Source organism: Coniosporium apollinis (genome assembly GCF_000281105.1).
Source record: "Coniosporium apollinis CBS 100218 chromosome Unknown supercont1.27, whole genome shotgun sequence".
Lineage (NCBI taxonomy): Eukaryota > Fungi > Ascomycota > Dothideomycetes > Coniosporium > Coniosporium apollinis.
In genome coordinates, this window is record NW_006913289.1 from 91,676 (window position 1) to 106,188 (window position 14,513).

A 14,513-nucleotide genomic window follows, 5' to 3' on the forward strand; every position below is an offset into this window, starting at 1 on the left:
AGCGAAAAGCTACAATTCCTTCGCTGGCAGAAGAGATAAGCTACGTGCAAGAGCATGGGAAACGGATTACACAACAACGGGAGCGATGGTGGCCTCTTCCTACCGGTTGACCTCACCGGTCATCCGCCGCAGTTCTCATTACCCGACGAGCTATGGATCTCCGTCCTCGAGAACCGCTGCTGGTTCGAAGCGGAGTTCTTCTGGGAGGTCATGTTGAACCTGATCAGGAATCCTGAGATCAGCTCTACATATCTCTTCAGGGCTGATATCTTCTACGACAGCATCAACGATCTCAGCATCGGCAAAGAAAGGTGCGAAGACCACTTCAGCAGCAACTACACGAAGCACATGAAGGCTGAGTATAGACCTATCCCGGTCACAGTGCCTGGCTACGTATGGCATCGAACATTCGTCCGACAACTCGTACCGCGGAACCCTCAGCGCGACAAGCCGCTGGTGCAAACGTGCCATGTATTCATAGCTCGATCTGAGGCAAATCGAAAGAGCGACGAGTTCATGAAGACGATTGTGCTCTATGTTCCACACGTGGCTTCAGCGGATGAGATGCCCTGGTATCACCCCGCTGTTCGCTCTTTGGCTTTCCTGCACACCTGGCGTTCATCAATGACGCCCTATCATTGGTCTGAGTCCAAGATATCAATCCATTACTCCCTCTTTCCAGACAAACCACTGGATAACCGCCTACAGCGCACCGCTCTCGGCCTTTTACGCCTTGTCAACAAGCATGGGAACGGTCAAAAGGCAGGCTATATCAAGCGTGTCCACCATGATCTGATCATACCGCAGGCAAGATTCCAGGACACGTACGCTCGGCTAAAGACAAAGTATGCAAAGGCTCTGATAGGGGAGTGGGTCGAGCAAACAGATCCGGAGAAGCATGTCTTCGAGGATCTGGGCATCGCGGCCTTCCTCATTGAGCTCTGGAGGGACATGTACGCTGGATCGCCCCATGAGGCTCTCCATGGCGAGCAGAGAAATGTTGAAGCTGGGGCAAAGCCACCTTTCCCAGGCTTCGTAGATATTGGGTGCGGCAATGGTGCACTTGTGTTTGTACTCTTGCAGGAAGGCTATCGCGGCTGGGGATTCGATGCTAGGAAGAGAAAGACCTGGGACACCTTTCCGGCAGAGGTGCAGCAGAACCTAAAGGAGATGTTGTTGGTTCCGAGCATATACGAAGCCGCAACGTCCGAGGGGTCGACACCAGCTCAGACACGGTCACAAGGTTTGTTCGAAGTCGACCTCTCAGCTCGCCTAAGCTCTTCCAATTTCAGTGACCCCAGTACCGCCGACACAGATATAAGCACTGAATCGGGCAGCTTCCACAACGGCATCTTCCCACGCGGCACCTTCATTATTTCCAACCATGCTGACGAACTTACGCCCTGGACGCCGCTCCTGGCCTATCTCTCTCGCAGTCCCTTCATCACCATTCCCTGTTGCAGCCACGACTTCGCTGGCGCCAGATCTCGTGCGCGCATGGTAGAAGCCCCGACGTCAACTTCAAGCTTATCCTCAAGCGCTCGATCTGAACAAAGCGCAGATGAGGCTCCCCAGTCAACCACCGCCACTCTCAGATCTCGTCCCCATCTCGAGAGCTCCCAAATTGGCAATGGCATACCATCCACACCTCCATCCACAGCATCCGCCACTCAGCAACCAGCAGCATCCACCCAATCTAACGCCCCCAACAACGAGACACGAAACAGAAACCCGCCCGAGACAGGCTCCCTCAAAAAGCCAACCCACAAACAGCCCTCCGCCTACGCATCTCTAACCTCCTACGTCGCCTACCTAGCCACCGAACTAGGATATCTTCCTGAAAAGGAGATGCTTCGCATCCCTTCTACGCGGAACGCATGCATCATCGGGCGACGGCGGAGACCAGCGCCGAACGAAAAGGCGGTGGACGTTGTTTCTTTGGCGGATGGGGATGTGGGGGATGAGGGTGTGGGAAGAGCGCGGAGGGAGGAGACCATCGTGGCGCTCGTGGAGAGGGAGATGGGTATGAGCGTTGGACAGCTTGGAGGGGAGTGGGTGAGAAGGGCAAGGGCGTTAGGGGGGAAGAAGGGGGGTGGGCACTAGCAGCGTGCGGGTTACAGGGTTGAGTGATTTGCGGGTTGCAGGATATACATCAAAAGCATATGCACAACGCCAGTACGATGAAGCTAGTCAGCCAATCGGCTGTTCACACCACGCCCCAGAAGACTGGGACGTCAGAGATGCTCTTGTCCGTCGCCACGATCTGTGCAATGAAGCAAACTCTATCAAAATAACAGCGGAGCCTGAAGGCCTGGAATACCGCTTCTTGGAGCACCAATGGAGCATACAGTAGACATGTACATGTTTACATTCAGTGATGTTGGCTATGACCCGTCTATCCTGTCCCTTGCATGCCAATGCTTCTGCGAGGCCCATGCATGCGTCATGCACAAGAGGCGCTGTGTAGGTAGCCTCCAACATCAAACCGCCGTCACTCTAATCCAGTGGGATGCCCTCATATTCTCCGTATCCTAGCGCGAGATTCATGTTCTCTGTTTCATTGCGCACAGTCAGCATCATTCCCCTCAACTTCCAGCAACCAACCAGCCCGAAGTGCTCAAGAGGAAAGGAAAGGGAAGGGATCACTCACGCAAACACTGCGTCGCAGCCCCCTTCAACAGGTTATCAATCGTCGCATTAACCACCACCCTCCTGCCCCCCGAGTGCACCGCAAAACCCCCAACATCAACCCCATGTCTTCCCGAAATGTTCTTCACGACCGGACTCTCACCCACGACCTTGATGAGCCTCTCCCCCGCATACCGATCCTGGTACAGCTGCCTCACATCCCTGGCCCTCATCTCCCGGTTCAGCGGGATGTTGATCGTGTGGTGGATGCCCTGGAACCACACGGCGACGTGCGGGATGAAGGCCACCTCCGTGCCGAGCTGTGCCGAGATCTCCTTCTCGTGGATGTGGTCGGTCAGGCTGTAGGGGATGAGGTTGTTGGTGAGGTTCTCGACGTCGTTTTTGGGCGAGGGCTTCGTGCCCGCGCCGCTGTATCCGCTGACGCCGAAGACGGTCGGCTGGCCGCCGAGGTAGTCGAGGAGGGGCGCGATGCCGATTTGCGCGGCTGTCGCGTAGCAGCCTGGATTGCTGATGCGGGTGGCGTCGCTGATTTTGCGCCGGTCGACGAGCTCGGGGAGGCCGTAGGTCCAGGAGGCGTCGAACCTGTAATCCGCGCTGAGGTCGACAATCAGAGTATCCCGCTTCCCGGCCGCATCGACAGCCTCGACATAAGGCCGACACACGCCGTTCGGCAGCGCCATGACCCAGCAATCTATGTTCCCCTTCTCGGCCATGCGGCGCACGTCCTCAGGCGTCAGGTTTTCGTAGGTGATGTCGCGCTTGGTGTAGCCTTGGAGTTTCTTGCCGGCTAGCTCGCGCGAGGAGACGTGCCGGAGGTCCATATTCGGGTGTTTGTTTAGGAGGTCGATCAGCGCTTGGCCTGTGTAGCCGCGTGCGCCGATGAGGGCGACTTTGGCGGGCCAGTCGCGCGATTTGTGCTTGATGCCGTAGGGAGGGTTGGGGTTCGTTGTTGTTGCGTAGGTCCTTGCTTGGACGGGACGGCGGAGTGTTGAAGACCTGAACGTCGGGCGGGCTGTGGTGCCTGTGATGGTCGAGTAGGCTCGGCGCTGCTGCCAGCTGCTCTCTCGTATTCGTGAAGTAGTTTCGGCGGCCCGAGCGAGCTGGGACTCAAGGTTGAGACCACCGAACATTTGGCGGCCGTGGTGCTGGAACTCCTGGATGCCCTTGTTGACTTGGGTTAAGTCATCCTCGCCGTACCAGAACAGCCTTTCGCTGCCCCTTGCCCAGCTTCCGCTAGCCTTGTCAAAGAACCAGGTCAGGTTCTCGTCGTCTTGGCTAACCGTCCACATGAGTTTCGGGAAGTCCTTCATCAGGCTCTGGAAGATGTTGTCGGCGATGTTGGACAGCCAGCCGGACTTCGTGACGGTAAATGTTGCCAGCTGAGCCATGTTGACGTCGTCGGCGGAAGGCAGGACTATGCCGAGAGCCTCCATCGAGTCGTCAAAGTAGGCTTTGAAGGGCCGCCGTGATAGGTCCTCTAGGTAGCGGTCCACGACCTCCTCGGAATTGACGCTTGCGCAATCTCGGATCAGGACTTGCTTGAGCTTCTGGATGTCGCCGAAATCGTCTAGCTTCTCCGCGGTCCTGAGCTTGTTGCCTCGCCTGATCAATGTGCCCGCTCCAGTGTCCGTGAACAGTTCCCTGAGCAGGTGATCCGGGTGTACGATTGCCACACTGGAGGTCTTCGGTAGATCGTCCAGCAGCTGCTTGAGTTCCTTGATCTTTAGCCTGGTGCCATATTTGACCCACGACTCCTTCATCAAGCCCTCATACTCCTCATCCAGGTTGATAGCCGAGATCTTCTTGTGCGTCACACCATGGAACAGCCCGCCTTTCTCAGAAAGATAGATGATCTTTTGCGGCTCCAGCGCGCGTGCCAGCTCTCCAGCAGCCACATCCGCATTCACATTCAGCACCTGGCCCTCTTCGCTCTCCGCCATGGATGTCAGCACCGGGACCTCCCTGTTCGCAATCGCACTCTCAATCGGCCGCTTGTTAACCTTCGTGATCTTGCCCACAAACTTGTACCTGGGCTTATCCAGATAATCCGCCGTCAGCACCCCCGACGTGACCGGCCTTGCCCTGACATCAACGTCATTCAGCGCCTCGACGAGCTTCAGATTCTCCTCCAGGAACAGCTTCCGCGCAACCCCCAGCGTCTTCGCATCCGTGATCCGAATCCCCTCCTCATACTCCGGCTCGACGCCGGCCTCCTGCAGCAGCTTGTTAAGCTGCGGCCCCGCGCCGTGCACGACGATCGGGTACAGCCCCATGAGGTGCAGGGTGCGCAGGTCGACGCAGAGCTGCTTGAGGTGGTCCGTCAGAATGGCGCCGCCGACTTTGATCACGGCGAACTGCTGCGACGAGACGGAGCTGAACTGCGCGAGGTATTGCTCGATCTCGCGCTTCGAGCCGACGTTGTTCAGGACGGACATTATGGCGAGGCGGGCATCGGAGCCCACGGATCGGGGGACGGCATAGAGACGGATGGGGAGTGTTTGGAGGGCTGATGGAGATGGGGAGGGCGACCATTGTTGAGCACGTGCGAGGGAAGTGCAGCGAAGGGGGGAGCGAGAGGAGGACGCTGCGATTGAGGCAGTTCTGGAGCGGAGGATTGATTGCATCGTGAGGATTTGCGGCAAGGCGTATGACTGTTGATAGCGAAGCTCTGAGGAGTCAATTCAGGCTTCAGCCGCCCGGGCAGACCATCTAACAGCAATTGAGCAGCTGAAGGAAAGAGAGGAGAGGGCAATGCAAGAACAACAGACGCCGGGGATCCGCAAAGGAAAAATCAGATAGGACAGAGCGGTGATGCACTTGCAGAGTCAACTTTCCGCCGGCCATTTCTCGCTAAGCGGGCGCCGTTATCGCTGCAGCTCCAAAACCCCCAGTGGCCCCTGCTCCGAGGCGGAAACGTGATCCGGGGTCGAATAATGTGCCTGAGGCAGTCAACGAAAATACCTTGTTTCGTGACAATCATTTGCCAGATGCCTCACAGCGAGCGATAACAGCCGTGTGAGGCCAAAGGCTGGGTCAGTGCCTATTTTAATTCGCCCATCTGTACAGTGATAAGTCCGCACTTCAGGATTTCAAGAATTTCAGTGCTCAAGTCACATCCACAAACGTCTGCTAGGGTTACGATGTTTCGAACAGTAGATAACACCATTGAGGCGGCCGTAAGGGGTTTAGGTCTGATGAATCTCGTGCATTGTCTAAACCATACACCACGGATAACCATGAGGTCGAGAAAGGGGTATTAGGGGAGCCCAAATCAATACTACAATCCTAACAAAGTACAGAACGACAAGAAAGAAACCCTTTGCTCCGCATTCGCCGGTTACTAGAGCCCACGTCGACCGTAGCCGGCCAAAGGTATTGAAAACAGGAGTTCATCGGGAGACTGTCGTAACGCTGGCTTCCTGTACCACACCTGCCACCAGCTGCCAACCAGCTTCCACTCCAAACCTTCCGCCCATCCTCCCTCTGAAGCCTTGGCCCTCATCGCTGACCCGTAGCTTATCTTGTCGCGACAACTATCCAACCGTCAGCTCCAATCCCGCAAAACACTCCGCAGCCTCCATAAAGACCCCAACATCCAAACAAGCAAACAGGTCAACTTACCAGCAGGCACGATGATGATAATCAACAAGATGATGATGCCCACGATAATGCAAATCCGCATCTTCATGTCCTTCCACCACATCTGCTTCCTGACGCGGTTGGCGCCGCGCCGGAACCCCTGCGCGCTGACGGCCAGGTTGTCCGTCTTGTCTTGCAGCGAGTCGAGACGTGCGCCGCGCTCGGAGACTTTGTTGATGTTGTCGCGCATTATGCCGACTGTGCTGTCGATTTCCTAGGAAAGGGGGTGGTGTTAGTGGGAGTGCTTCGAGAGAGGGGAGGCTATACTGCGGGAGGGCTGATGGGGGTATCTCCCGACTTTCGAGGTGGATGGAGGTCGCGGCGGCGTGATGGCCCCTTAGGGGAAGAGTGTAGGGCGCCATGAAGGATGTGTGCTGCGAGTCGAGCAGCGCGCAGTAGCGGCACTCTTCTCCCACGCAGCACGCGGACGCCCTCGAAGCTCCCTCCAACCAGCCGTCCACGTTGTGATGTCCCAGCCGTGAACGTCGTGCCCAGCCGGACCAGTCCGCGCCTCCAGCAGCTGAGCGACTCAGTAGGGACAATCCGCCTCGGTTTGTGATTGCTCCCCCACAGCACCCGGTGTCCCGAATTCAACTAGAAGAACCTACCGCTTGGAGTGCCGCAGTGCGGTGATTGCCATCCTGCCGATTGCTTCCTCCCGCGCCGTTGGCGCCTGAGGGGATATACGGATCGTACGGCTGCTCGCGGTCGGCCATTGTGTTGTTGTTGAGACTGTGTGGGAGATGAGGCTGCGGTGTCGTAGGTGGGACTGAGGCTGTTGCGCAATATGTGTTGAGATGCTGGTGTTGTGGTTGAGTGGTCGCGATGGAGGTTTGCGTGGTCTGTTCAGGGCTGACTGGGAGTTGAGGTTGGCGGCGAAAGTTGAGGCTGAGCGGAAGCGCCGAGCCTTTGGACGTGTGCAACAGCTGGGGGTGACGACGCGCGTAGGATTGTACTTCCTGGTACGTATTTTCCGGTGCGAGTCGTGCGAGGTTGAAGGCTTTCAGGACAAGTTCAAGAGGGCGATTATTGGGGTTGGTCGGGAAATGTGAAACAAGCCTCTTACATTGATACGTCACGTGACGAAAGCTATTTCTGGCGTGATACGGTATTGCTACGCGAATGAACGTGTTGCTTGCGCAGTGCGCGTTATCGCAGATGTCCGGAGACAGTAACTGGTTCATTCGCAGACCTTGAGGACGCCTTGTACCCCAAAAGTCCCGATGCAGATAAAAAACCCGCCACGCAGTAAGAAAACACGCCACATAGATTATACATGCCAACCGGCAGAACGACGACGACGACGACGACTCATACCCTCTATGCAACCATCCACCAAGCGCCACCGACGATGCCAAGCAAGACAATTGCCGTCAAGAAACCCGCGCCCACCTTGTCACCCGTCGTGATCGTGTCAAACGTCAACGGCGTTGAATCGCTCTGGCTGCCCGCTGTATAGTCTCCCTTCGAAATACCTCCGGTCGTATTGGTGACCGGCCCCTCAACCAGGTCGATAAGATTGCTCTGCACAACCTCCAGCACGCTCATCTGCTCCCCGACGCCCAGATTGCCATCGAACTCGCCAGTGTACCATTTCAAGCCGCACTGTTTCCCGTCGGGGCCGCCGGTGCAGATCCTGGCCGCTGCTGTTGCGGAAATCCGTAGCTTGTTCATGACCCAGTCGTGGCACCAGGGCGCGACTTTCGTGGACGCAGCCATCCAGCGCGAGAGGTAGGCTTTGAAGGATTTTTGGTCGACGTTACATTTGCCGTTGGGCTCGCAGGCGACTTCGAACATCACGTTTTCCACCTCGGGGTGGAAGAATATAGGCTCTATACCGTCGAGAATGCCTTGGGTGCGGACACGCCATTTCTCCTCCTGGGTCTATACAAAAGATCAGCTTGAGAAATGATGGACGAAGTGGCGGAGAGGGCGAAAAGTGTTAAGCACGGACGTCTGGAGAAGCCTTACAATATTCCACATGACCGCCGCGCCGTAGAGATACACTCCAGCATTGTAACTCCACTGGATGTGATTGACCTCTGTGCAGTTGATAGTGTCATCGGTGCCGTCATAGAAATAGTACTGCGGGCTCATCAAGCCAATGGTGGCCGTCCAGTCCCACATCCGCTCCGCCCAGTCCGAGTATGTCGTGTTGCCAGTATATCTTGCTAGTCGCGCGGCCATGTTGAAGAAACATCCGTTGGAAATCGTATTCTTGTAGTTGTATCCGTTGTTGAACGTGAAGATCTGCCACTTCAGCCCACCCCCGCACGTCTGATTGTCCCAGCGCGGCGCCTGCGTATTGAAGACTGCCATGGCAAGCTCGAGCCATTGCGGCTCATCCTCCGGGGGGTTTGGGAATTTGGCTTCGGCAGCAGACAAAGCGGCCATGCCCCAGAAAGCTTGATCATCGTTGCCCAACGTACGGGACTGATTGGGAGGCATGTAGTCGACATTCGGTCCGACCTGGTGGAGCATGGCTTGTGTGGTGATCTCGTTGTAGGTTGTGTCGCCGGTGTAGTACCAGTAGTCTATGAGGGCTCCGAACATTGCGCCAGCCTCCCACCAGTAGTAAGGGGCCGGTAGGTTGCCGGGCACGTCGCCTGTGTTGTTGCCCGTGTAGTACTTCACCATGCCATAAGCGAGTGTGCTTGCTGCTTGTTTGATCGATTCTGAGCAGCGCGGTTAGCCTCGCCTTCTGCCGGGGGACGGTTCTTTTGGCATACCAGCACTGGTAAGGTCGACCTCTAGGGCCTGCACGCTGGACGCTCCCAGCAAGAGTGCACAGGCCGCGCTAGACGCGGAGCGGAGTAGCCGCATGTTGACGGTCGATTATGTATTAGGCTGTAAGCAATGATGCTGCACCGGTGGTGATTGCGGATGGACGATGCAGTCAACGCACAGCGTCGAGCTGGCCGTAGGCTCCGGTTCAGTTCCTTCGATTGGAGTAGAATCTTCCGGCTCTTGTCCCTTCCTTGTAAAGGGAGTATGGAGCGAGCGCTGGCCGGTACTGCGTTGGTTGTACCTGAGCCGAAACGAGCGACAGGCGACTGAGGAGGCGGTACAAAGCGGGAGGTGGGCGTCCTCTATCGCGGATGGCAGCGGTGTGCCAGTACAGTCTATGGCGATGGAAACGGCAGCGAGGGCGTTGCGGCGGAACGAGGGTGTTTGGGCTGATGTGGTGCTGGAGGAGAAACCGGAATCGTGGGTCCAAGGCTTGGTGGTGCTGGGTCGTGTCGCAATCCAGGGGAGCGGCTGCGTGTGAGTGGGCGCAGGCAAGCACGACAAGATCGCCGCGCCTGCTGCGCCGCCACGCTTGCGCCGCCAGGTAAATGTCAACCAGCTCGTAGCTCAGACGGGCAATGGTTAGCCTGCTTAGGGAGATTTCAAACACATCACTTGCCTGATATGGCGGTTAAGACACACGTAACCGCATCTAAAGGTGTCGCTGACATCTCCACTGCATGACCGACGACGGGGAGGAGACGTTTTGCTCATGCCTCAGTATCCAGCTGCAATAGCAGTGGAGAACTCATCGGCGGGCACACACAACGCTTTGAAGTTTGTCTTACCGTTGCTACGCCTCGCCGTCGGTTCCCTCCTCGACGAAATCCGGGTTGGAAATTCGGGTTGCAAGTCCGGGTTGCAAATCCGGGTTGAAAATCCAAGGTCATCGGCGGATGTCTACGAGTCCAGGAGGCCACCCGAAAAGTCGGTTGCTGTATTTCTATTCCAGCTTGTTTAACGCCAGCTTCACGATTGAGCTGGGCTCATGATCTTGGCAATCATAGAGCAGCTAGACCAATTCCATACGATGGAGAGCCGAAGATGCTCAGCAGCTAACGGCTTTGATGCATCGACTGCCTTGGGTGTCTCCAATCTCTGGACTACGCTTAAGGGCTATCCATCTCTAGGGCTACGAGGAGCTTTTAATGCGGCAACCAGCTTCTCGGATGGCCGTTAGTCCTCTAATGTCACTTCAGTTCACACGTCAATCGTGGTAATCAGAAGCTGTCTTTATTCTCTAAACTTTTTTGTTTCCAATACAAGGAGCCAGCCAAAACTTATCATCCTCCGATTCCCAGTCAGAACACCTTTCTTTCATTGCGGTTTGCCAGAGAGTTGGACCAACGAATCGATACGAGCAATCAGATCCGCCGGTAGTGTGCTAGGGATAGGCTTCACTCCTCCGAAGCCCTTATTATAAGGATGGTCCGCACGAGTAAAGTCGTCGTCGCCATAGTTACACCGATAAGGGTCTATCGCCTGCGCTCCAAGGTCGAGAAGCGCTACCACGATGTGCGGATGCCCATATGCCAGGGCGCCGATCATGGGCCTGAATTCCTCGCTCGGTCCGTCAATATCGACGCCGCGATCGATCAGCAAACGAACAAGTGTTTCGAACCCCCCAGCCGCGGCACCATAGAGCGCATCGGCGGCCGCTCCCCTTTTCTCGTCCTTAACATTGAGGCCAGAATTCAGAAGCAACTCGACCACACGTCCGTGTCCATTCCAGGCGGCTTTAACCAGCGCCGACCACCGTCGGCTCGCCGAATATGCACCGGTCGCTATAAGGATTTCCGCGATCGCTCTATGTCCGTACATCGCGGCATAACATAGCGCTTGTTCGTTCGGTTTGAAGCTCGGATCATTACGCGGATAGATGGTCGGATCCGCCCCTCGAGCCAACAATAGACGTACGATATCGACATGACCGCGTCTTGCTGCAGCCACGAGAGGCTCTATGCAATCATTCTTGTAGACACCCGCCTTGTTGATGTCGGCGCCATGATCGAGGCATCCTTCGACGATGTCCTTGTGACCATGTGCAGCGGCCGAGACGAGTATCTCCTCGCATCTCCAATCCACCTGGTAGTGTTCGCAGAACAGACGAACCATCGAGGCGCTGCCTGCCTCCGCCGCAAATACCGCGAAGTCTTGGTAACAACTGTCGTCCAAGTCGATACTAAGAAGTAGGCGGACCATGTCTTCGTCCTTTCGGAAGATGGCATGGCGGAACGCTCGCAGTAGTTCCCACTCTTCGGCGAATGCTGGCTTAACTCTCACATCCAAAACCCTGGCTAGCAGTCCTTGGTGTCCTCCCGTAGCTGAGAGTATCATCGGCGAATCCACAAGAGCGGCTCCATGATAGGGGGAAATTCCGCGTTCGTGCGAAACGGACGCGTCGGCAAATGTTTCATCAAACATTCGAGGTATACCCAACAGCGCAGCTGCTCCCAGGCAGTCTCTGCGGAATGTGTCATCTAGTAACCCTGGCTCTTTCGTTTCGTCCAAAAGGTTCAAAGCTCGTTCAGGCTGACGATGCTCAACGACCGCAGTTGCGAGGGCTTCCATAGCCTCTCTGTATGTTGTTGTGTAGTGCGAGCCGATCTCTGGCAGCGATTCAAGAATGCGATGTAGTCGTGCTGATAGATTTTCATTTGTTTTCCCATCTGCGAACGCGCGAGCCACGATGTATTTTACCACACACCGGTGGCTGAATGACCTCTGCCGTGCCGGAGGCTCCTGCTCAAGAGCCCGGGTTCTGGATATAGCGCCCGGTATTTCGCGCTGAAAGACTCCTAGAGTTCGGTCAGCCTTTCCTTGTCCGCCCTTCATTGTCCGCTCAAATCTCTGCGCGCGTTTTGAGCTACTTACTGCACACCGATTGCAGCCTCCCGGCCTCACTGATACCCACGGCAAGGACTGTTTCCTCGAGAACCCTTTGGACGAGCTCCAGCGGCAAACGAACGAGTAAAGGTGAGTCGCCGCACATGTTGGAATCGGCAACAGTGTGAGTGGTACGAGAAGAGCGGTGTTATCACTTTGCGCTTAGATCTTCAGTTCGAAAGCGATTGAAGAGTCGTTTGGTATGTGTTTAACACTGGAGACGGCAACTCGAGAGAGAGGTGGGTTTAGCTCTGTGGGTTGAGTGGTGCTGAATAAGCCTCGCGTGGTGGGTGTGGTTGTTAATTGCTGCGCGCTGTATGGCGCCGCCCAAGTCACCACCAAGCCAAGACCAACACGTTCCGCTCCGAGTCACAGCCCAATTTCACTCAGCATGCGGGTGGCAGAACTCGCTAGATTTCAAATTCACCAAATGATTTTCATCTTCACCATGTTGCTGTGGATCTTTGAGCTCCGAATTCACTAGGATTTTTCGTCTTCACCATGTTTCTAGGGACTTTTGAGCTGACTGTTTCAGCTCCAGTCTCAATTAGCACGAGGGTGACAGAAATCGCGCGGCTCCGAAATCACCAAACGGTTTTTATCTTCACCATGTTTCCGAAGATTCTTGAGCTCCGAATTCACCAGAATTCTCCATCTTCGCGATGCTGCTAGAGCTCTTTAAGCCGACCGCTTCCGCTCCAATCACGGCTTGAACACGCTTATGAAGCTGTATATAGCGTTGCAGCTGCACGTGCGTCACCTTGTTAGTAGTAGAGTGAAGTAGAACGCACGGCGAATTCCACTGTTGCTAATCGTGTCGCCTTCAAGCTTCTTCCTCTTCACATCTGACATCTAAGTCGAGAAGCCTCTTCATCCGCAATGGCGTCCAAGATGCAGAAGCTCCTCCTCTGCGTCGTCCTTGCCCTTCTCATCGCTCTTTCCATTGTCATCTTGGCGCTTGAAATCTCAACCTTGAACTTCATGGACTATGCCTGGAACCATGGATTCCATATCTTCCTCGACCCCTCGAGTGACGACGTCACGGCCTACCTTAAACTATCGGGTCCGTACAGCAAGGGATCCGACTTCACATTTGCGGTTTCCATCATCTCCCTGGTCGCCGGCGCCGCCGCGCTGCCCTTCTCCATCTGGCTCTGGCGGACAGACAAGAAGGTACTCCGCTCCACCACAATAGCTTTCTCAATGTCCTAGAATCCCGATCGCTCACGTACAGCAGCTGAACGCCGTCAAACCACGCGAAGGCCCGTACACCCTCCTCGCAGCCCTCACAGCAACCGCGGCTTTGTCCCTAGCGCTGCTCCTCATGGTTTTTGTTTCCAACGCCCGTGCCGCAGGCTTCGACGTCGCAACCCAGGGTCCACCCCCGTACTGGTATGACCACGGACCGTCGGGGGAATTCTCGGAGGGCTACTTCGACCTGGAGGCCTGGGTGTGTGACCTCGCGACTTTTGCGGGAGTGCGGCGGCGCAGGGATCTGGAAGTACTCAGCAAGCAATGCGGGATCGAAAAAGCTGCGAGGTGGATTCTGGTGCCGTTTTTCGGGGTCTCGGTGGTGGCGGCTGGACTCGGCTGGTGGGCGATGAGAGGGGAGAAGGGAGATGGAGATGATGGTGTCACGCTCGACGAGTTGAGGAGCCGGATGACGTCTTTGGAGCGTTTGGTACCAACAGACAATCGAGCGGTAGTTTGATGAGCCCTGCGGCCGCATTGGCATTGGTAAGGTTGCGGAAGGAGACTGGATATCTATCACACTAGACTCAGCACGTTGGCGGGTGCAATTCGACATCCCTATAGCACAGCCGACCTATCATGCTTCTACTGGTTTCATGCTGTCTGACGCTTACTTGAATCGCCCTTGGCGACTTTCGTCTGAACAAAACCAGCTCATCGGCCAACGTATCCTCGACAAACCTTCAGAGCACAACGGCCCTGCGCCACGCCGCTGCTCTCGCCCTCTTACCAAAACCCCCCTTGTCCGCCTCTCCTTAAGTATCTTGTTGTCCGTGTATGATGCTACTTACATGGATCACTCGCGTTCACAGCGTTGTCATTGTTCGGCTTCTCGCTGCTGCTAAACACGTCAAAGGCAGGGGCCACACCAGAGTGCAAGGACTATCCTATACTCAGAATGCTAGCGTTTATCCAATGCGGCACCTTGGCGAAGCTGAATGCGCTTGCTGGACTGACATAATGGTCCCTCAACACGGTTGTTTCGCTGCACGAGACGGTCGCAGTGGTATGCAGGCCAAATAGAGCCTGCTAAAGAGACTCCCTTTTCGAGTAGCGGAAGGACGGAAAGATAGGCGATGTTGGTCTTGATCAACACGTGATGGCGAGCCTCGACTTACTTCCTGTCCGCTGTTGCCTGAGATCAGTATGCATGGCTTTGCGGGTGGAGCACAACAAAATGGGTTCCAAAGTTTACACGCTGCCCCAGCAATCGCACATTTGTAAGACAGGCTATTCATACATTCAATTACATAAGGGTTTTTAAATGTTCCATTCACATATCACGTTCCCTCACCCTCGCT

At 55.7% G+C, this 14,513-nt stretch overlaps 6 protein-coding genes across 6 annotated transcripts; 2 read left to right on the top strand and 4 right to left on the bottom strand.

The window, feature by feature from the left end:
- Positions 1-54: 54 nt before the first annotated feature.
- Positions 55-2,103, top strand: W97_05460 (uncharacterized protein; the record flags this gene model as incomplete). The annotated part of the gene is made up of 1 exon (XM_007783490.1): positions 55-2,103. One exon carries the CDS (start codon positions 55-57, stop codon positions 2,101-2,103), a length of 2,049 nt encoding a protein of 682 aa, XP_007781680.1.
- A 393-nt stretch (positions 2,104-2,496) lies between these two features.
- W97_05461 (protein Arg-6, mitochondrial) lies at positions 2,497-5,084 on the bottom strand (the record flags this gene model as incomplete). The annotated part of the gene is made up of 2 exons (XM_007783491.1): positions 2,497-2,552; positions 2,651-5,084. The coding sequence occupies 2 exons, from the start codon at positions 5,082-5,084 to the stop codon at positions 2,497-2,499; spliced, it is 2,490 nt and encodes an 829-aa protein (XP_007781681.1).
- A 1,081-nt stretch (positions 5,085-6,165) lies between these two features.
- W97_05462 (vesicle-associated membrane protein 4) lies at positions 6,166-7,004 on the bottom strand (the record flags this gene model as incomplete). Its single annotated transcript, XM_007783492.1, has 3 exons — positions 6,166-6,182; positions 6,271-6,502; positions 6,897-7,004. 3 exons carry the CDS (start codon positions 7,002-7,004, stop codon positions 6,166-6,168), a joined length of 357 nt encoding a protein of 118 aa, XP_007781682.1.
- A 604-nt stretch (positions 7,005-7,608) lies between these two features.
- Positions 7,609-9,111, bottom strand: W97_05463 (uncharacterized protein; the record flags this gene model as incomplete). The annotated part of the gene is made up of 3 exons (XM_007783493.1): positions 7,609-8,172; positions 8,260-8,963; positions 9,018-9,111. The coding sequence occupies 3 exons, from the start codon at positions 9,109-9,111 to the stop codon at positions 7,609-7,611; spliced, it is 1,362 nt and encodes a 453-aa protein (XP_007781683.1).
- A 1,281-nt stretch (positions 9,112-10,392) lies between these two features.
- On the bottom strand, positions 10,393-12,067 carry W97_05464 (uncharacterized protein; the record flags this gene model as incomplete). The annotated part of the gene is made up of 2 exons (XM_007783494.1): positions 10,393-11,873; positions 11,950-12,067. The coding sequence occupies 2 exons, from the start codon at positions 12,065-12,067 to the stop codon at positions 10,393-10,395; spliced, it is 1,599 nt and encodes a 532-aa protein (XP_007781684.1).
- Positions 12,068-12,840: 773 nt separating this feature from the next.
- On the top strand, positions 12,841-13,672 carry W97_05465 (uncharacterized protein; the record flags this gene model as incomplete). Its single annotated transcript, XM_007783495.1, has 2 exons — positions 12,841-13,134; positions 13,199-13,672. The coding sequence occupies 2 exons, from the start codon at positions 12,841-12,843 to the stop codon at positions 13,670-13,672; spliced, it is 768 nt and encodes a 255-aa protein (XP_007781685.1).
- Positions 13,673-14,513: the final 841 nt, after the last annotated feature.